General features: G+C 35.4%; 1 protein-coding gene across 8 annotated transcripts; it reads right to left on the bottom strand.

Moving 5' to 3' along the window:
• Positions 1-1,728: 1,728 nt before the first annotated feature.
• On the bottom strand, positions 1,729-19,144 carry tpd52l2a (tpd52 like 2a). Of its 8 annotated transcripts, XM_087262831.1 has the most exons (10): positions 18,957-19,117; positions 17,967-18,061; positions 16,597-16,745; positions 15,522-15,581; positions 13,477-13,524; positions 10,603-10,704; positions 6,976-6,999; positions 6,426-6,470; positions 3,087-3,135; positions 1,742-2,962 (listed from the first exon to the last, which is right to left on the bottom strand). In XM_087262831.1, exons 1-10 carry the CDS (start codon positions 18,973-18,975, stop codon positions 2,894-2,896), a joined length of 660 nt encoding a protein of 219 aa, XP_087118957.1. In that variant the 5' UTR covers positions 18,976-19,117; the 3' UTR covers positions 1,742-2,893. The 8 variants fall into 8 exon arrangements, with proteins under 8 accessions (NP_001315470.1, NP_001315471.1, NP_001315472.1 ...); NM_001328541.1 differs by lacking the exon at positions 15,522-15,581 and having other exon boundaries at positions 1,729-2,962; positions 18,957-19,144; XM_087262833.1 differs by lacking the exon at positions 6,426-6,470.
• Between the last annotated feature and the right edge of the window lie 1,945 nt (positions 19,145-21,089).

The raw sequence follows: 21,089 nt of genomic DNA, 5'->3' as shown, positions 1-21,089 counted from the left end.
CTCCAGGTTGGAGGCGTGGCTTGTTTGTGGCACAAGCGAAGGACGTGGCCAGCTGGCTGGCATGATCTTGTGGGCGTGGTTTGCCTGCTGGGCACGGGATTGACAGGTCAAAACAATGTTGTTCAGCAGAGCTAAATCTGTGGACAAGGGCACGTGTTTTTGAGATTTGATTGACAGAATTTTTTTTTTAAATAGATCAAAGGCAAATATCCTGTTTTTGAATTAGATACGAACAGGTCAATATATTTACTTATTTATACATTTTATATATATATATATATATATATATATATATATATATATATATATATATATATATATATATATATATAAAAAAAAAATATATATATATATATATATATATATATATATATATATATATATATATATATATATAATAATTTTTTCATGAGTTTGAAGTTTTGCAGTGGTTTCATTCCGTCTGTCTTTCTTTTATGTTTATTGTGAACACTCAATTGAGTGCAATACAATATTACACACATTATTAGCATTAGTACATATGAATCTCAATATGTGACCTTAAGTGATATACAATTTACGTACATTATTTTCAGCTGTACAAACTATACACAGTACTCAATTTTTGTCAAATTATTGATAGAAAAATTGCATTAAAAAAATAAATAAAAATAAAGCACTATTTTCATCCAGGGTAAGAACGCATATCATAATTCCTTCCAGAATAATATAACTCAATACAATATGAAATATATAACCATATACATATACACACACATTAGCCTATATTTATCAGTTGAGCATCTTCTATTAGTTAAAGCAACAAAATCAGGTCTTCTAACTAAAATATGTTCAACCCATTTTCCCATGAATAAATCTTACCTTAAATTGACTACAGAAGTGATTTTTCCCATTGTATAGACCTATAGTTGCATCTATCCATTTATTTAAGGTTGGTCGCTCTTGCTGTTGCCATTTGCGTGCGATTGCTTTTTTTTACTGGCGGTCATGGGAACACGCATCAGGCATTTAATGTCTACCGTTACTGAATCTACACCGCCAAAACATAACAACTTACTTTCTAGAAGTATCTTCAAATATGTTCCAGACTATTTATTTCCAATATTCTTGAAAATACATTTAATGGTTCGTCTGAGACTCTGCGTCCTTTTCAATAAATAAAAAACGAAGAAATTATTTGAAAATTGCACGTAAACCACACACAAATTTATTAGGTATTAAACCTACACACCATCAGTGGAAAGAAATTAATTAAATTCCTTTGATTTTATAAATCAGTTTCTCAAGAAAAGTCCAAATTCAAACAAATGTATATTTCAAACAAACGTCAAAGCTAAATTTATTTTGAAAGCGAGTTTAGAAACATATAAATGGTTTTAAACATTTACACTAAATATAACTTCATAAACACCGAACAAAAAAGTCATTTGAGCCCTACTGCTGCTACCATAATAGTTACAATGTGAAAGGCCCAACTCTTAATGTTTATATCTCTTTAGATAAACAAAATCGTTCCTTAACTGACTAGATGCATTTTAGACATTTTCTGCGTCTCTTCCTGAACAAAACGGATTCAAAGGCAGTGTGACGGATAACATTGCCAAACAGCCTGAAGGATTTTAAAGTGTCCAGAGACATTTTTGTCGCCACCTGGTGTCTGTAATTGAACCATCAAGCTGTAATTACAATAAAGCTTATTAAAACAAACACAATAGCATAGACAAAGATCAATCTAGTGTGCTCCTGTTGACTTTTTGGTCTTTATTAAACCCTGAACAGTGTAGTACATTACAGCCAAAAGCATCCAACATGAAGACAGTAATTAGGTCAGATTGGTAACATTCATGTTCAAATCATGGCACAAACTTCCCATGAGCACAAAGAATAAACAAACAAAATCAGTAACAATGGGTTTTCCATCACCTCACAGTGAACCCGACCTTGTTGCCCAATACAATATTAGGATTAAAGATTAGAATCATTACATTTAATCATCTCCCCAGTAAACGTTAGCCTGGTATTTGATTCGCAATTAATTTTCAAAGCCCAAATTCAAATGCCTTCATGATCACAGTCACAGTGATGTACTCTGAGGGGGGGAAAAAAAGGAGAAAACTGCTAAATCTACATGAGACAGCAATCTAAAATACAGGCAACCAAGAAGACAAACCCATCTTATTTACTGCAAAACATTTAACAAATAAATTAATTTTCTTTGTGGCCAAAACAACAACTATTAAACTCAAAAATGAATGAGAACACACAGGGCAGGTGAGCATAGTTTGAATCTTTTAACATTCTTTATGAACAGTTGTAGCGTTTTTTTTTAAAAGTTAAGTTAAGTTCAAAAAAGACAAGATCATAAAATAATGTGAATAATTGAGCACATAGCTTCAGAGACGGTGCTCGAGACTCGTCACAATAGAAGAAAGCTTTAGCACCTTTTGCCCTGAGTAACAAGCAGGGTAAGAACAAGTGCAATAGTCAAAGTAGGAAGCATGTAACAACAACAATAAACAGCATCATTACAGCAGGTCGTAGATGCTTTCACTGACATTCCCAGCGTGAGCAACGCAAACATTTTCATGCTGATCGTAACAGACCATTGTAAAGTGTCAAAGAAGCCCTGTCATTTGACTAAATAAAACAGTACAATACATTTAAAGGTAGTTTTGGTGCATAGAAGAAAACCGAACAGACCCAAAACGGGTTTTCCACCATGCTAATTGGGGATGTTTTGTTTGGCTACAATGCATTCGCGAGGGTGACGGTCTTCAGACGTTACAGTGATCATGTTGGCATCTTTGTTGATTAAAGCGTCTGTACATTCGTTTGCAGTGAAGGAGTGTATTTGGGTAGAGCGTTACAGTGGATCACAAAGGTCAGCTCTTGCTCACAGAGGTGCGTTGTTGCTGGTTGGTGAATGGTCATTTTCTCCGTTTGCTCGGCCCATTACTTTGTACTTTAAGAGGGAAAACAGGAAAACACATGATGGATGGAGTAATAACAGAAGAAGCAAGCATAAACATTTATTATTGTCGGTATCATGGCAAAAATAGGTATTTGTGAAGAGAGAATCAGCTAACCTTCATGTTCTCCACCTTGTCCTCAAACGACTTAAAGCTTGGCGAGTTCCTGAGGAGATAGTTTCAAATTTAAGAGCTAATCATAATTAGCTGCTGTTAACATGCAACCTCAATTGTTTGACAAGAATGGACACCTTAAAGGGTTTAGCAAAAACTAGGGAATAAGTTCCTAGCGGTTTAGGTAAAGCAGTGCTGAAAGGGTTTATACAGCCAAAAAAAAAGCATTCCCTTCACAAGCAGAAAAAGAAAGTTGCATCTCAATTATCTGTAAACATTTTGTCTGTTAGTGTCAAAAATGCCTCCTACATTTAAGTTTAAAAGGAGAAGAAGAAAAAAAAAGTAAGTACAATAGTGGTTCTCAAAGTCACTTAGTGATTTCCAAAACTTCAATTTTAAAAAACTATTTGAATTACCATTATTCATTATTCATAACCCACAGAAGATAGCTAATAGTTGCGTTAAAGAAACAACAACAATAAAATACAAATAAAAATCCATCAGCCTTTAATTTTTAAATTAAAATGTAATTATATTAATGAATGACTAAAATACATTATATGGTTAATAGACTGTTGCAGTTTTGTGTTTTCAATATCCTCTGGTTTATATATGCCTATAGATGTGTTTACATGCAACATTTGTATATTTACAGGTTGACCACCTTGAAAAATGGGGGTCGAGAGTCGCTGATATTGTTATTTTAGGGGTGGCGGGCTGAACAGTTTGGGAAACCCTGCATGACTATCTGGGCTAGCGTTTCATCGCTGCTTTGTTTACACTCCAAGATGGATCGGCCACAGGGGGTTTCACACTGCAAGTCTTTAGAATAGGAAGAATTGCTGATACCTTTGTCTCTGTCCACAAACTACATCTCAGAACCAAACATACTTAAGAAGTGACATGGAAACAACGCAAGGTCACACAGTATATCTTTTGCTATTAACTACATGATGAGAGAGAAGCATTCAGTGGGGTAGAAAATGCACTTATCTTTGCTCACCTGGCCTTTAAAGGAAATTAGCAATTTTTGGATTTTGTTGTGGTATTGCTCAGATACATGTCAAACAGAAATAGGTGCTCCTGCCAAATTTACACTAGTTTTTTCTCAATTTCTTGGGTCCAATTAAACAGAAATGAGCGCTTTTAACTCCTCCTCATCCTCCCGCTGGCCTGCAGATACCCACACTATTGGATGCTGCTCTCTCATTGGCTGTAGTTAATCTCTGAGGTTATTTTCAATCAGAGCACATTTCACACGACATGATTTGAATCGCAGACAGCTCCAGATATTTAGCAAGCCAAATTTCTCACAGGAGCCGGCGACCCATCAGCAATTCTCTCAAATCGTCTTTGATAGTTCACATTGTGTGATTTTTACTCACTTAAATGAGCACTGATTTGCCTGTGATTTCTCAAAACCTGTTACTGATTGAAGCTAAGATCATGCAGTCTGTACTTGGCATTACAATGTGTGTATAACCAAAAACCAATAGGTGCACAGAGCCAGATAACGCAACCAGTGGGACAACTTCAAATCCCCTCAGGAAAATGTTGAAAAAAAGATTCTGGTTTTATTATAAAAGATCTGCTCTTTCATCAACAGCAGATTCAAGGACTTTTTAAAGCACCATTCGTTTTACATCAAGCACCATTGACCACAGCACATGAAAATCCTTACTGTACTGTATTTACCATTTCACTTACACTTAACATTTACATCAAAAAGTCTGTTTAAACCGGTTTAAAATTCATGTTCAAAAAATTTTAATACAATTTGTTGAATTCAATACTGGTGATAAGGGATGCAACGATTACAGATTTTGGTTGTGCGATTATAGACTGAGGAATAATCCCGGCTATCATAATTATTATGCGTTCATTCATTTTTAAAGACTACTAGTTTAGAAAATCGCATGAAAACTCCTTATATTTAAAATGTTATGTATTGCTGCTCAGAAAACAAATAAAACAGCACAAAATAATAACAAAAAACAAACAAACAATAATCCATTTCTCTTTTTTGACTTAAAAATAGTGAAAAGTAGTTTTTGTGCTGCTTGCGAGCCGTGTTCATGACAGTGCTCCACTGGAAATAACCAACTTGCAGATACAAAAGACGGGATGTGTAAACAGCCCTTAATATCCTCAGCCATAGTTAAAATCAAGCTTTAATCCAGTTTGTGCACATATCAGCCTCGGTGTACAAGCTCAGAACTAGCCCACAGTTGGCAAAAATTTGTTTAGTTGCGGCAGTTTTTTTCCATGCAGAAACATGGTGTTGATGAATCTAAATCTCGGTTAATCGATGCATCTCTACTGGTGATATTCAAATGTGGTTTCTGAAATATTGATAAAAATGTGCTTTATTTGTCAATATCAGTGTTAATGTACAAGATTTAACTTGTACTTTCGAGAAGCGCAGGAACCCTGGATTGTTTATGTTTTCTGTGATGCATCATTTAATATCATGGGTTACTGTTATGTCACTGATGATGTCAACTTTAGATGAGTCTTGTTTGTGTGTGTGTGTGTGTGTGTGTGTGTGTGTGTGTGTGCATGCGTGTGTATGTGTGTGTGTGTGTTTGTGTGTGTGTGTGTTTGTGTGTGTGTGTGTGTGTGTTTGGTGTCTTGATTGTTGTTCAGACATTTTGACAACTGAGATCTTAGTTTAACATGGGGATTGTGTTCTTACACTCATTGAGTTACACTGAGTCATCAAATAACTCAAACATTGAGTTATTTATTTTAACCCAATGGTTAAGTTAAACATTTGTTGGGTTATTTTCAACCTTTACTGGGTTATTTTTACTGTCTGACAAGCTATAAGCATACAGAATAAAAAAATGAGAGGGGCTTAAGATCTATGGCAATTTAATATCAAAATGAATACAGATTCAACTGTAGCATAACAGTAGTAAACTTTTTTTTTTAGATTTTTATATATTTTTTATATTAATTGTTTATTTTTGGCACAGTTGAGCATAATAACTAATTGCACACGTTTCTATAGCATTAATGAATTAAATAGCCAATCAAAAGACTTCAATCACCACTGAATAAACAGTTTATTCTGCTTATTTGCCATTCACTCATGCTTAAAATACCTTTTCATCTTTTAAACATTTATTAATCTACAAAAACATGAATGAGGTAAAACAAACGGCCATCAAAAAAATAAAAATATATGTATTGCAGGAGGAAAAAAAAGTTCAAATGAAAAGTTCAAAGGGTTCAATACACTTCTAACATCCTAACAAGTATTTGCACATCAGACAAAGGCCAGAAGGGTTCAGCCAGATATAAATATGCAGAGGGGAATGTTAGAGAGAAGTACTTTACCTCATCGCTGGCATACTTAAAGAGTGACGCATAGAAAGGTTGCTACTGTGGAGACAGAGCGAGCAGGCAGAGTTAGCAGAGCAGACAGCATTAGCCCAGCACAGAGCAGAGAGAAAGAGATCAGAGCACAATGGAGGAAAAAAAAACTCATTAGGGCATCACAACAAATTTTACACTGACATCTTCTATCGTACAGTGCCTATAGAAAATTACCATACCTTATGAAAATCTATACCTTAACTCAAATTACACCCTGCTTTCAAAAGACATTCAGGATAAATGTAGAAAGGCACAGGTTGGGAGAAGGATACAAAAACCTTTCAAAGGCTGGAAAAGTTATTTGGAATGCAATTTGATTTCAGGGTATATGACAAATAAGATCATTATTTCAAAGGGGTATGATGACTTTTTATAGGCACTGTATAATCGTATGAAAGGAGACTTCCATAAAACAGAAGTTGGATACATCTAGAGTTTCATGGGTAGCATAAAATATTCTTGAAAAACAAGATGTGTGTCTTCGGCACAGGCTCTCGTAAAAAGCTCTTACCCAGAATCAGAGTATGGCAGAGCCCTGAGCAGCCAAATGCAGCAGTGAGGAGAAAAACACAGCAATAAACAAACCACAAACACCTCAAAACAGTAAAACTACTGTATATATGACAGAAGAGATAATAAAAGCAAACACAGAATGCAAATTAGAAAGTTAGTTCATGTTAATGTGCACTACCGTTCAAGTCTGAGGTCAGTAAGTTTTCAATAGAAATCAACACTTCTGTTCAGCAAGGACGCATTCAACTGATCAACAGTGACATTTATAAAGTTGCTGAAGACCGATTTAAAACTAATGCTGCTGTTTTAAACTTTTAATTTACCTAAGAGTCTCAAAATAAAAACATGAGGAGCAGCAACTGATTTCTGAAGGATCATAATAGGGATGCTCAAAATAACCAATTCACCGTTAGACTATATTGTAATATATTATAGTAGCTTATACTTTACAAACAGTCAACATATGAGCCTCATCATTGTCTTTCAACACTTGCAGCATGAACCGAGGGAGAGAAAATAAAAGCACACACGCTCTAAGGTAAAACCAGACCCTCAAGACAATCTTTAAACTAATGACTTCTATGAAAAATGTTGGCTGAGGTTTATGATATACCAATAACAGTGGAGCCTTAATTAAATGCAGATGTATAATTTTATGGAAGAAAATAAACAAATGATGAGGAAAAATGCATATGCCAGTTCTTAAAAAAAGGATCCAGTCAGTGTTTTCATTTTGAGATCTAAATTAATTTAAGTGAAAAATACCTAGGGCAGGACTATTTATTTTGTTCTTTTTATTTAGTTTCTTCTTTTTTTCTATGCTGTTGAAAAGACTGTATGCACAAGAAGATGTTCTGTTGTTAATAAGTTTGTTTGTTAAAATAAATCTGTATTTTAAATTGCAATATTTAATGTGTCAGAACAAAAGACACCTCAATTATTATTATTTTTAAATAAATAATAATTTCATATTAATCTGACCACTTAACGGTTAATATTCGGTTTAACAGTTTAACAGTACTGAGCATCCCTTGATCATGCATCATATTAAAATATATTAAAATATGAAATATCTACATTAATTGTAATTTTTACAATATTATTTCTGATCAAATAAACCAAACATCTGGACAGTAGTGTACATCAGGTTAGTTAGTCAGAGAAGCAAAGACCAGGTTATAGTCACAATTAAAAAGCTCTGTAAATAAACAACTTTATTGTCAGAGCAGAATGTCTTATTTTGATAAGCTGTGTTCTTTGACATGGTGTTCAAAACAAGCTGTTCGCCACTTAACATGCCTCACGTTACTTTAACCATCTGGAGATTTCCCAGCATACAAATACCTCATTATTACTGAAACTGAGAGTCAGTGGCTGCTGAATAATTGTTTCAGGTCTAATATGAAGACAGATGCCTGGCCAAATATGTACTTAATCTACAGTAGATGCCTGCTTCACATATGAATGAACACTAGAAGCTCATTTTAATTTAACAATTCAAAAGTCAACCCATTTTCTTTCTAACACAGCATTATTCATCAGAGCACACGCTTTTAAAGTAAACGTATTTTATTTATATGTCATACATTCGCCCAAATCAATGTGTTTTTTTCTTGCTGCATATCCTGTTCACATTATGGCAGAATAGAATTTAAAAACTGAGCGGTGTGCGATACTGACAACAAATGACATATCAGTATACTTTGGGTATTGTTTAAAAACTATAATTAAACATTTTTATACTGAGCCTGTTTTTGCCTTGCTGGTTTAGGCTTGCCATGGAAAAATAAATATGTCAAGTCTCTGTCTTAAGTGACTCACTGAATCAATGTTCGAATTCTGTCCTCTCTTTCGTGCCTGCTGGTGACCACACAATGTCCACTGTGACTTCAATGTTATTGAAATTATTTTTATGTGGAGGATATAAATATCAGGATTTTAGCACTAACAGGGACTTCCTTTGGTGGTCCATTATTCCTCAGAGAAGTCTTTTGTTCTGACTCATTTTATTTTGCACTGCTACTTTTTTTAGTACGCTTTTTCCTGTTTTTACTTCCCCATTTAAAATTCCAAGACAATATGCTATATTTTTTATCATCTCTTTTATAAACACCTGTCAACTGAAATTATTCATTTAAAATGGCTGATTCATTTAGACACAAAGCAAGTGACTAGGTGCATCCTAAATTGTATACTTATGCATTATTTTGTGCCATTTTGTAGTTCAAATAGTGTAAGTAGTGTATTCACATTGAAAACTCTAAAAATAATAAGTGCACTTACTTTTTTTACACCCATAAAAAAATAAGTACCCAGATGATGAATTTGTTCAACCGTTAAAAATAAGTGTGGAACGATGGAGACTTCACACACTCAACAGCAGCTGCCTGCTCACATAATAGAAGGGGCGGAGCTTTCTGACACTGATGTTGGATTACTTTATTTATTTTGGATCGTGAATTCTCCTACGAGAGTGATTTTACCGCCTCCCGATGGTGAATGTGGTTTTACTCATGGCAGGTATTATTTGTTAGTTTGGTCATTTATTTCACAAATTTGCCAACTGTAAAAACGTCACCAAGGAAATAGTTTGAATTTCGGCTTCGTAAAAAACATTAGTGGGACGACACTACATACATATACTATACTGTCGAGTGTGTAAGTACATAATTACATAGTGCATAAGTGTGTAGTGTATAGTGTGCCATTTGAGACGCAGCTACTGTCTTTATTGACAGTTCAGTGAATCACTAACTTAAATAATTTGATTCATTCAGTAACGAAACAATGTAGCTTTAGACTTAAATTAGCTTTAGACACAAAAATGTAATATTGCCTGCTTTAGTAATATTTTCTTGAAGGGACTAAAGCAGACATTATCGTGTCTAATATCTAACACAATCAATATATCTTTTTTGTTTGTTGAACTACTGTGTAAAAATATCACATTTACATTCACATATATTTTCTGTTAAACGACACTAGCTTCTTTGATATTACTTGACTACATCATATAAAATATACATATAAAACATAAAAAGCCAAAAATCAATACAAGGACATGTTTAGCTTTCATAACTTTAATTATAAGATTGTTCTTACTGCATTCCTATAGGCCAGGGGTTGTCCAAACTCTGTCCTGGAGGGCCGGTGTCTTGGAGAGTTTAGCTCCAACCCTAATCAAACACACCTAAACCAGATAATCAAGCTCTTACTAGATATACTAGACATTTACAGGCAGGTGTGTTGAAGCAAGTTGGAGCTAAACTCAGCAGGACACCGGCCCTCCGGGACCTGTTTTTTGCAAAAAGAGTGAAAAAATAAAACTCAAAAATTGTTAAAACATTAACAATTACAATAATTTGGCCAATTTTAAGCATTTCACATGCTTAGCTTTAACGTGTGTAGTCTTGTGACATTAATAAAAGTGACATTTGATCTTTAGAGAGACTGGTATAGAATAGAGAATCTGAATTCATACATACAAATCAAACCAGGCTTTGTAGAGGCAATCAGAGCAATCACTGGGGCAGTGATGAAAAGGAGGTTTGAGGTGGGAGAAGATGATGTTTGGAGAAATGAGAAACAGTGAGAGAATGAATAAGAGGAGGAATACTGAGTTTACCTCATCTCTCCGAATCTGCTTCTGATGGCGGAGCCCATAGAGGAGAACGCAGCTGATGTCACCTGACCGGCCTGAGAGAGAGTCTCCTGAGTCCTCTTATAGCTACAGAAACAACACACAAGCACTTCTCCTTTTAGCAGTTGTCAGGTATATTTCGAACACAACAGCTGGCACTGACTTATAACTGACAGAAGCTGACAGGAATAAAATGTAACTTTAGAAGTGAATACACCATGAGCATTTCTATTTTATCGGTGTAAAATGTTAACATGCATCTAAAAATTTCAATTAGAACACCAGCTAGCATCATTTATAAGTGAGAAACAAATAAATATAAAAAGTATAGTGTTCAACTTGTGCACTATAAACAGCATTAATAAAAAGAACAGAAATCTCTGAAAACTTGATTAAAATATCTTCATTATGTGTTCTGACGACAAATGTTATGGGTGTGGAGCAACATGAGGACAGAATTTTAATCCTAGGGTGTATTAACCCTGTAATACAGCATTTAATCCCATGACCTTTGTAATTTTATAAATGTTTTAATATCACTTAATTAATTTATGTAATCTAGTGTGACCCTGGATCACAAGATCAGTCTTGGGTTGCACAGATTTATTTTTGGCAATAATCAAAAATACTTTTGATGAAAATGATAGATTTTTCTATTATGGCAGAAATCATTATATTATTAAGCACATCCCCACTGTACATGTATCAAAACTCAATTTTTATTTAGTAATATTCATTGCTAAAAACTTATCTTGGACAACTTTAAAAGGCTTTATTTCTCAGCATTTCGATTTTTTTAAACACTCAGATTTCAGATTTTCATATAGTTTAATATTGTCCTATCCTAATAAGCCAATAATTAATAGAAAGCTTATTTATTAAGCTTGTATCAATCTCAATAAAAAATAAAATAAAATAAAAAAACTTTGGTCCAGGATCATATATATTGCATAAAAAGGCTTCATATATAGTGTATTAGTTTGTAACAAAAGTGTAACTATTCATTTAAGAAAAGCTAAAGCTATAACAAGACTATTCCAACACCAGTCTGTCCCTCTTTTTGCACCAGATGCTGTTGTCTAAATCTTACTGCGCACAATCTGCACCTGGACCAAACACGCATTACCATCCCAATGACATACACACGTACCTGATAAATACACCTCATATTCACAGACAAATGCACACTAGACACAATACACGCATACTGATGAATATGCAGAAACATAAACAAACAACACACTGTAAAAAGTGACTACTTGACTTAAAAAAGGGGAAGTAAACCAGTTCACTTAAAAGTGACAAGTTGACTTTACTTAAGTGAGTAAACCCATTGTAACTTTGAACTGTTAAGTTGATTTAAATATGCACATAGTTTATTTAATTAAAACAACAGGTTATGTTTACTCAGTTATTTAAGTAAAGTCAATTAATTGTTTTAAAAGCAACACGGTTTACTCACTTATTTTAGGTATCGTCAACTAACCGTTTTTACAGTATATAAACCTTTTCAAAAACATAAACTTTATATATAATCTTGTCATCCTCTCACACATACTATTTCAAGCAGACAAGGCTCGCTCACAGTCCTCTAATGACCTTAGGTAAGGCTAAGCCACTTTGCTTGGGGAAAATCCCATCATGTGTTCTCCAAGTCAGCTTTCTAAGCACATGCCCAGAGCACAAACACTGACTGCTTCACAAACTGCACAACATTCATAGCCTGAACGCACTGTCATCTCAAGGTCTGACATCAGACAGTATTCCACAGTATTGAAATTTAATGAGACACGCATTTGACAAGCTGCTCAGTACAGCAGATATAGGTGGGTAACTGGGAAAAAAACTAAGCTTTTACTTCATTAAGATCATGGTTTCTTACAGGAAAAAAATTCCTGCCCATTTTTTCTCCTTAAATCTCTGAACAGGAAATCACCTGGATTTTTTTAAAGACTAAAGTTTATACACATTTGATGTATGACCTGATTTGTTCAATGCTTGAGGGATCTAATGGGTGACACAAAGAAAACTGTGTTTGTGTAACTGAGAAGCCTGTTGTTTGATTTCTCTAGCCACCAGTGACATCAGTGCTGTTACAAGATTAAAGCCTCTATAACTGAAAGAAAAGATTTTTCAACTCTTTACAGTGGAGGCTCTGAAACCAGATTTATATTTTGCTAAATCCATATGATGCTCTATTAAATGAATTTAGTGCTTTATTTATTCTTTTTCTGTTTTTTTTTTTTTTGGTGCTTAAATGGTGGTGCACTTTTAGGAACAATTGCACTTTTAAGCACAAAAACATTTACAATTAATTTAATTTGCTGTCACAATGTCATAAAGCCAAATGTTTATTTTGATGGGCTGTCATGATGCTCAAGTATTGATGTAATAGTCTTTCTCTCTCTGTTTAAATGATAAAACTTGATGAAGAGAAGAAGTTCATGTTTTACCCAAAGTAAGATACGTAAGAGGTTGCACAATTCATTCACACAAACTTCTCCTTTAAATAGCTTTTAAGCTATTAAACACTAGCGTCTATGTTGTTATTATTAGGTGGTGATTTATTTATTAAAAATGAGCCTGATTCTAATATTTGCATTATACAGTATATTGCTGCATTTTTCTGAAAGGATTCCACAATGCCATTCAAGTTTTTTGCACTACAGAAACTAAAAAAGCGGTGCCTAAAAACTTTGTGTGCTGCTTTAACATTAAATTTAAATTTGCCATTTTGATTACTAATTCTGCTAAAAATAAAATCAACAACAACAAAAATTTAGTATCCACATTTATTTTGCAAGGCCACATTGATCTTTCTTTTTTTAAATAAACAAAAAAAATTGAATTCAAACTCACGCATCAGAGCGTCCAATGTCCTCCAGTGTGGCTGAAGCTGTAAGGTATCTACAAACACAAAAGTTTGACATTACAAACATAATACATGCAAACATTTTTTTTTAAATAACTGCTGTGAACTCAGCACACTGCAATCTTCATCTGATGACAAAATTAAAATGCTAAGAGGAGAATGGTGCTGGACATAATGCAAAACACAAGCCTATAACTTCAAAGATTACATGACCGGAAATTGCACACAGAGATGTGAATGCAAATCACTTCAAACACAACCAGCCAGTGATGTCGATGTCGACAAACCCCTAAAACAGGTTTGACTTCTCTTTCAAGCACTTTTGCTTGGGTGTCTAAACACCCTGCCTAGATTTTCTGTGTAGCTATTTATGTATACACCAATTACAAGTTGCCAAGCAGTTATCTCAAAACACTCTTGGAAGAGAAATCATAATAAATCCCTCATGTTTCCATACTATTATTTATGCTCCTCAAAAAACGTCAGAAAGAATTTTTGGCCAAAATTTATCAGCATACTCAATTAGAAAGGAATGTCTGTTCATTTAAGGTGTTTTCAAGCATTAACAGCTACTCATATTAAGGTTGAGTCATTAGACGATGCAATCGTCCATCGGCGTCGGCCGATAGACATCATGATGCTGAGCCGGCATGGTGATCCTCCGCCCCACCCGTCGCAAACACGCTCGTGAAAAATACACACTTAGGCCCCATTCACACTAATATGTCTTAGTTTTAAAATGCCAATTTAGAACCAAAACTATCCACGTCCACACTGGCACTTCATTTAGGATTTCTGAACAGTCCTCTGTCCACACTATACCGCTGAAAACACACATCACATGACGAGACACGCACACACACATGCACACACTCTCGGCTGAGCTTCAGGCAGTTAGTGGATGCTTTGAGCACAAAACCCCAGAGAGCAGTGCACGTTGAACAGTTTATCAAGGATGTAGAGCTGTATTGCATCTCTCTATAGTTGTTAAACGTGGTAATTAATAATTCTTCTTTCAATCTAACGAATCTTTTGTCTTTTGAATCTATCAGGTAACGTGCATCAGAGTCAGTACACTGCTTCAAACTTTTACTTTCACGCTTGTACTTAGGAATTTTAGCAAAAAACTCAGATTCTGTTGGTTGGTTCCTGTTGGATTTGCGTCTTGTTTACCAACCAAGCTTGTCGACGCCATTATAATGACACAAATCACTCTGCCTATTATGTCAGAGTCCCACAGAAAAGTGATTGACATGTGGTAATGTGCGTGTAACATGTCCATGCTTGAACACACTTGACCATGCAGGTGAGGTAGTTGAAACGGTAGGGTACAAATATATAATTTGTAGTGAATTAATTATTTATTCATGAATAATTAATTCACCGCCGCCTACGGCAATGCCATCGTCCATCGCAATGGTTCACATTAGACATCGCAAAATGCCAAATTGGTTGACATCGCCCAACCCAAACTCATATATGAGCTGAAGCCCAACGACACTGATGTTTTCAACCACATAATTTGGCCAGTGGAATTTGGCATTAATAAGATTTAACTACATAATAAAGTGCATTGAGAACATATATATATGCTATACTTTTGCCTTGTAATTTTGAGGAGCCCTCCTTAAAGTTACAAGCAAAAGAGACAGAATAACATTTCAGATTCGTGTGTTTAATATATATATATTTTTTTTTTATTTCACAGAGCAGGCTTCACTGATCCAGCAATGGAAAGATAACTTTCTCTTTTGTAATCTTTTCTTTGAGACATGGCAAACTCCCACTTACCGAAGGCAAGCACTGAAATGTTTACTTAATTTATTCAGAATTATGGGAAAAGTTATAAAGAATACAGATGAAACAGAAACAAGATGGCAAAATGATCAGACAGCAGGCAGAGGATCATAGGAAGGGGCGTTAAGAATACAAGTGAAACAGAAACAAGCGGGCAGCTAGTCCACACCTACTGTAGCAAACAGACCAAGCACAAGAACAAGAAACTACTGGAGAAGAAAGAGAGAAAACTCACAAATTAGATGAAGTAACTCTACGATTCAAATCTCCAAGAGTTTGTGAGGTTCTCATATAACTAGAAGCAGAAATACAGAAATATTAATGGAAACTGAAACAAAAGAAGTTTAATTTGGAATTAGCGGACATGCTAGTGATCAACATAAGGGAAAATAAACTGCAGAGATATTGTGTATGCATAAATAATTCTTGTATGAATATTGTTCATATACATAAACAATATATACAATACTTATTTATACATGTATATGCAAATATACAAAGTATATGCAGTATATAGTCAAATTAGGGCTGCTGAGAAATTCAAATATTTAAATACATGTGACAGTTACTCATAAAAAATTAGGTTTTTAGCTATTTTTTGTGAATTTCAGTTTAGTCTTCTTTATTATTTTGATGGAAATATGGTTTTATTATTATTATTATTATTACTCATTCATTTTCTTTTTGACTTAATCCCTTTATTACACGCGAACTCCACACAGAAATGCCAACTGATCCAGCCGAGGCTCGAACCAGCGACCTTCTTGCTGTGAGCCGATCGTGCTACCCACTGCACCACACTATTATTGTTATTAAATACCAGTCTAAATATGAAACCAAAACTGCCAGTTGATGGTGGTAAATGTTTTACATTCCAATCCTTCAAACAGTTGACTGATTCAGAAACAAAGTGAATGGCTCTTTGTTTGTGTAATGCAAAACACTCTTTGCCTGATTTATATGGCTTATATTATATGATATAAACTAGGGCTGCACAATATTGGAAATTATGCTTAATATCTTCATAGGTATATAACTGCATTCTGTTGGCTACATGCTGCGAGTTGTATAAATGTAATGTATGTCTTGCCAACATTACCCTGTAGTAAATAAACATTTTACACAACTATTACATTACCAAGCAATTCATTTAACAAAGTTAACAGCCCTAACTCAAGGTTAAGTAATTAATGTTCTATTAGAGGGTCCTGTTAAAAGATTCAGACAGCCCCTGTTTAGAAAGACATCGTGAGGTAAAAGACAAAAGAATGGGACACAGAGGGGGGGTTGTAACAGACAGAAGTACTCACGCATTGGAGCACTGAACGTCATGCCAGCCTTTGGTGATGTTCTGTTTGATTTCAGAGAGAGGACTGATGCCCAGCCTGTGTTTGAGCTCAGCCGCGTGTCTCTCTTTCGCCACCAGAACCTGTCTCAGTGTCTCAATCTCATCTTCCACCTTACAAAAAAATACAAAATTATACAACTAAAGCTTAGAGTTTCAGACCTAACTGATTCATTAGTTTATTTGATCCTCTTTCCGTTCCATAAAACAAAAACACTAAATAATTGTAAAACTGTTGAAATAATGTCCCATTGTCAGTCAATGTAACATATATTTATCTAAAAATGATAAGGATAAGGGCGTTTTACTGCGTAAAAACGTGCTGGATAAGTTGGCGGTTCATTCCACTGTGGCGACCCCAAATTAATAAAGGGACTAAGCCGACAAGAAAATGAATGAATGAATGAATGAATGATAAGGATACTGATCTGCACTTAATATCTGCAAGTATTTGACAAAACCTGATCATACTAAATATTATCACATTGTGTTAATAGAGTGTTTTAATAGAGCAACAAATTATGGAACATTGCAAATATTCAGTTTTTTTGGGCTGCACGGTGATCTTTATATCTTTCAATATCTTTCTACATACATTAATGTTACATGAATAATAATTTAGCGGTTACCTTCTGTAAATGAAGGTTTATGAATGTATGATAGTCTTTCTCTGCTCAGAAAAACTAAAAACAAAAAGAAATCTTCGTGCTTTGCATTTTAAAAAAATGTACCACAAGCATGACACGAACAGGGTATTTATCAAATATCAAAGTTGAGAGTGAGTCACTGTCGAGCTTCAAAGAGAACCAAAATCGCTCCAAAAATATGAGAATTTTATATATATAAAGAGACGTATATTATAAAAAAAATAAAATAAAATATATATATATATATATATATATATATATATATATATATATATATATATATATATATTTTTTTTTTTTTTTTTTCCAACTGCTTTTCCGAGGCCGTTTTGCAAGAGCAGCAGTCTTAGGAGAGTACACACTTTCCCTCTCCCCAGACACTTCCTACAGCTTCTCCAGGGCATCCTGAGGCATTCCAAGGCTTGCTGAAAGACATAGTCCCTCCAGCGCATCTAATTATATATACACGTTATATATATATATATATATATATATATATATATATATATATATATATATATATATATATATATATATATATATATATATATATATATATATTTATTCAAACTCTTCTTCACTTTTTGTTTAACTTTCCCAATAAGATGTTGCTTAAAATAATCTTCCTAATATTTCACATTAACAGTAGACTGTGCTGTAAATGAGGAGGAGGATAAATGTCTTGTACCTTGATGAGCTCCATCTGCATCTCTTCTGCCTCCTCCTCGGTCACGCCTGGCGGTAGAGTCATTCCAGCTGCTATACCTGCATTCATTGAAGAGCCTGGAGGAAAAATATTATAATTTGGGAATTCAAAAGAGCTGATAAACTGATATCCATGATTTGTGTTGTTTCTCGTTTGTTTTTAAGCTTTGTAAGAAATGAGCCAGCCTCGACACAACTTCCACTCTAAATGGTGAATTGATGCTAATTCCCAAAGAGCTGAATTACGAGAGAAAAGAGAAGCCAACAGTTTGTTGTCTCTGCATTGTTTGAGGTGACTACATCTCGACCAAATGGTAACAACTGTAGAATGGGGATGGGTGTGGTGCTCAGAAAACCATCTCATCAAGGGTGTTAAAACGGCTTTAACATAAAGAGAACACTTCTGACAACAGCCAAGGAGCAACTTTATTAACTTCTAAAGGCAACATCTAAAACAGTATAGGTTTGAGTTTAAGAATGTTCATTCTGACTTTGATGAAACCAGGGTACATTTTCATTGAGACTTCTACGTCGTCCTCATTTTTTTCTTATAGCTTGAAATAAACAAAATACCAAGCAAAAATCAGTAACACGATTAATGCAATTCCAGAAAGTCCACTTTAAAGCAGAGGCACACTATCAGATGTTGCACATTAGTGTCCTTTGCCAGACAGCAAAGCCCATTTGTTTTCTTTAAAAAGGTCAACACACTACATGTTCAGCTGTCAGGTCGACTGCTCCATTACTGAACTGGCAGCTCATGTTATTTTAGTGCACCTAATTTTTAACACCCCACTTAAACCCCAAGAAACACTTACAATAAACATTTCAATAATATTAAGGAGAACTCCATATGCTTCTCTCCCTTTCAGCGGTCTGTTTTGCACTTTTAATAAGCGCCACCCACACTGACACGCACCTTTAGTGCACCTGCTGAAAAACACATTGAAAACTCTTTACAGACGACACTTACCCTGTTCAGAAGAGTCCATTTCTGACTAAAGACGATCTTCGATCACGTTCACGAGTCTTTAAACAAATGTCACCGCCTATATGTAGCGTTAAACGGGGGGGAAAACACTCGACCCTTCCTGGCTTCAACGTACACAAGAGGCTTTGGGTTTAACCAGCGACGAGCTTGAGCTTCCGGAGCGCGGATATGATGTCACCACGCCGTACGCCACGTTCTATGCACAGCGAGAAACCGGGGGGACAAGATGGCGGGCTGAACGCATGCGTTTTCACCGAGCAGCCTAGCGAAACTTCTAGTTTATCTTTAGAATTCAACAAATTTTCATCTTCACCTACCTAAAACAACATTTAAACACCACAGGGGTGTTTAACATCGTCAAAATGCCGAAATCTTCACAGCAGACTACCCACCCAAAGATATACATCACTTCAGTGAAGGACGCGGCCTCAGATCCAGAAATGGAGGTACAGACGGCTAAAACAGACAAACGGCGTGATGCATCCCATTTCACCCCGACCAAAGACAACGATAAAAAAAAGCTAAAACCTCATGATGATGACATCACTAACGCAACTCTCTTGCAAGCCATAACATCACTGACAGCTCGTTTTGACGTACAAAATGAACAGTTAGAAGACATGGCAAATCAGATGCGAAAGAACAGTATCATGGTGGCAGAGATTTCTAAGGCGGTTGAATTCAATGCCGCTGAAATTAAAGATTGCAAAGAAAAATGTGCAGAAGCGAGCAAATCACTCCTATATCTAACAACATCACACAAAGACCTGGCGAGCAGAACGTCAGAGCTAGAGCGATACAAAAGGAGATGGAATCTCCGGATCAACGGGATGAAAGAGAAGCCCGAGGAGGATGCTCGTAAAGAAACGATTGCCATGATCGCTGAAATTGCTCCGCATTTGATTCATAAATTAGAAGACATTGTTGACACAGTGCACCGAGTTGGCAAGAAGGAGTTAGGTAAACCCAGGCAAGTGATTGTGCAGTTCACAATGCGTAAATACAGGGACGAAATTTGGAGGTCTACTAAAAATTCATCTGTGTGCCGCGACCACGGAGTTCGTTTCACGGAGGATATGACGAGGGAGGACCGGCTGGCCCGCGCTGCGCTGTGGCCTTTGATCGATCAGGCGCGAAAAGCAGGAAAGATAGCCTACTACCGTGGACCGTTCGGGTATATTGAAGGGAAGCGCATTGACGCCGCATGACTGTGTACCCAACAAACACACAACGTTGCCTCAACGTAGCGACCTTCCTACAACGTTGTACCAACCTTGCAAAAAGGTTGAGGATTCTACGTTGTTGCTAAACGTTGTCACAACGATGACATAAGGTTGCCATTTAAACATCACGAGGGCCGCATACTTTAGGTTGTGCTTGGGTGGCGTGGACGACCACTGTACAACATTTACTGGTCACAGCTGAATCAGTTTAAATTTCAACAAGCCGTCGTCTCATTCATCAACGACCGAGGAGACGTGAGTATTGTTTTATTTCTTCTTGCTAAATAAGATACGTAAATCGTGAATATTCAAACAAACCTACGATTTCGACAACAATCTGTTCCAACATTACACACACACAAAAGCCGTAATGAAGTTATTACGAGCGAGTAACATTTCAGCATTCCGTTCACGGACGGCAACAACATTAAAATCATTATGTTAAATCTTTCGATAAAACATTTCCTGATTATTTACCTACGCTTAGTCTTTAGTCAAATGGAAAATAATGTTTTTGAAGTTCAGTTTTTTCCATATCCATAGTGATCAGTCTGATACTTTATCACACGAGCCGATCCACTTTTTACAAAACACACAAAATAACTTTTAAATACAAAACATCTCTGTGCAGTTTGCGTCCCGTTAAAGGAACAGTTCACTCAAAAATGATATGTACTCACGAATTATTTGCCCTGTAAATAATAGCCTAAGTGATTCCAAACCTTTAAGTTTCTTTATTCTATTGAACACTAAAGACTGTAAGCATTTGCTTTCATAGTAGGAAAACACTATGGAATTAAATAGTTACAGTTTTCCAGCTTTATTTAATACATCTTTTTTATTGTTTAGCAGAAAAAAAGCTAAATAAGTTTGGATCAAATAAAGGATGAGG

The sequence above is a fragment of the Danio rerio genome, chromosome 8 (assembly GCF_052040795.2).
Source record: "Danio rerio strain M-AB ecotype USA chromosome 8, GRCz13ab, whole genome shotgun sequence".
Taxonomy (NCBI): Eukaryota; Metazoa; Chordata; class Actinopteri; order Cypriniformes; family Danionidae; genus Danio; species Danio rerio.
Note: the sequence above shows the minus strand (reverse complement) of the source record. Positions and strands in the feature narration are given on the sequence as shown.

Excerpts from the sequence above, each read along its gene's own strand:
- tpd52l2a (XM_087262831.1), bottom strand. Across the intron at positions 16,746-17,966 it reads TGCAGATGGAGCTCATCAAG|GTGGAAGATGAGATTGAGAC; the intron begins GTACAAGACATT and ends TTTTTTTGTAAG. Across the intron at positions 15,582-16,596 it reads GACGTTCAGTGCTCCAATGC|TTATATGAGAACCTCACAAA; the intron begins GTGAGTACTTCT and ends TTCTGCTTCTAG.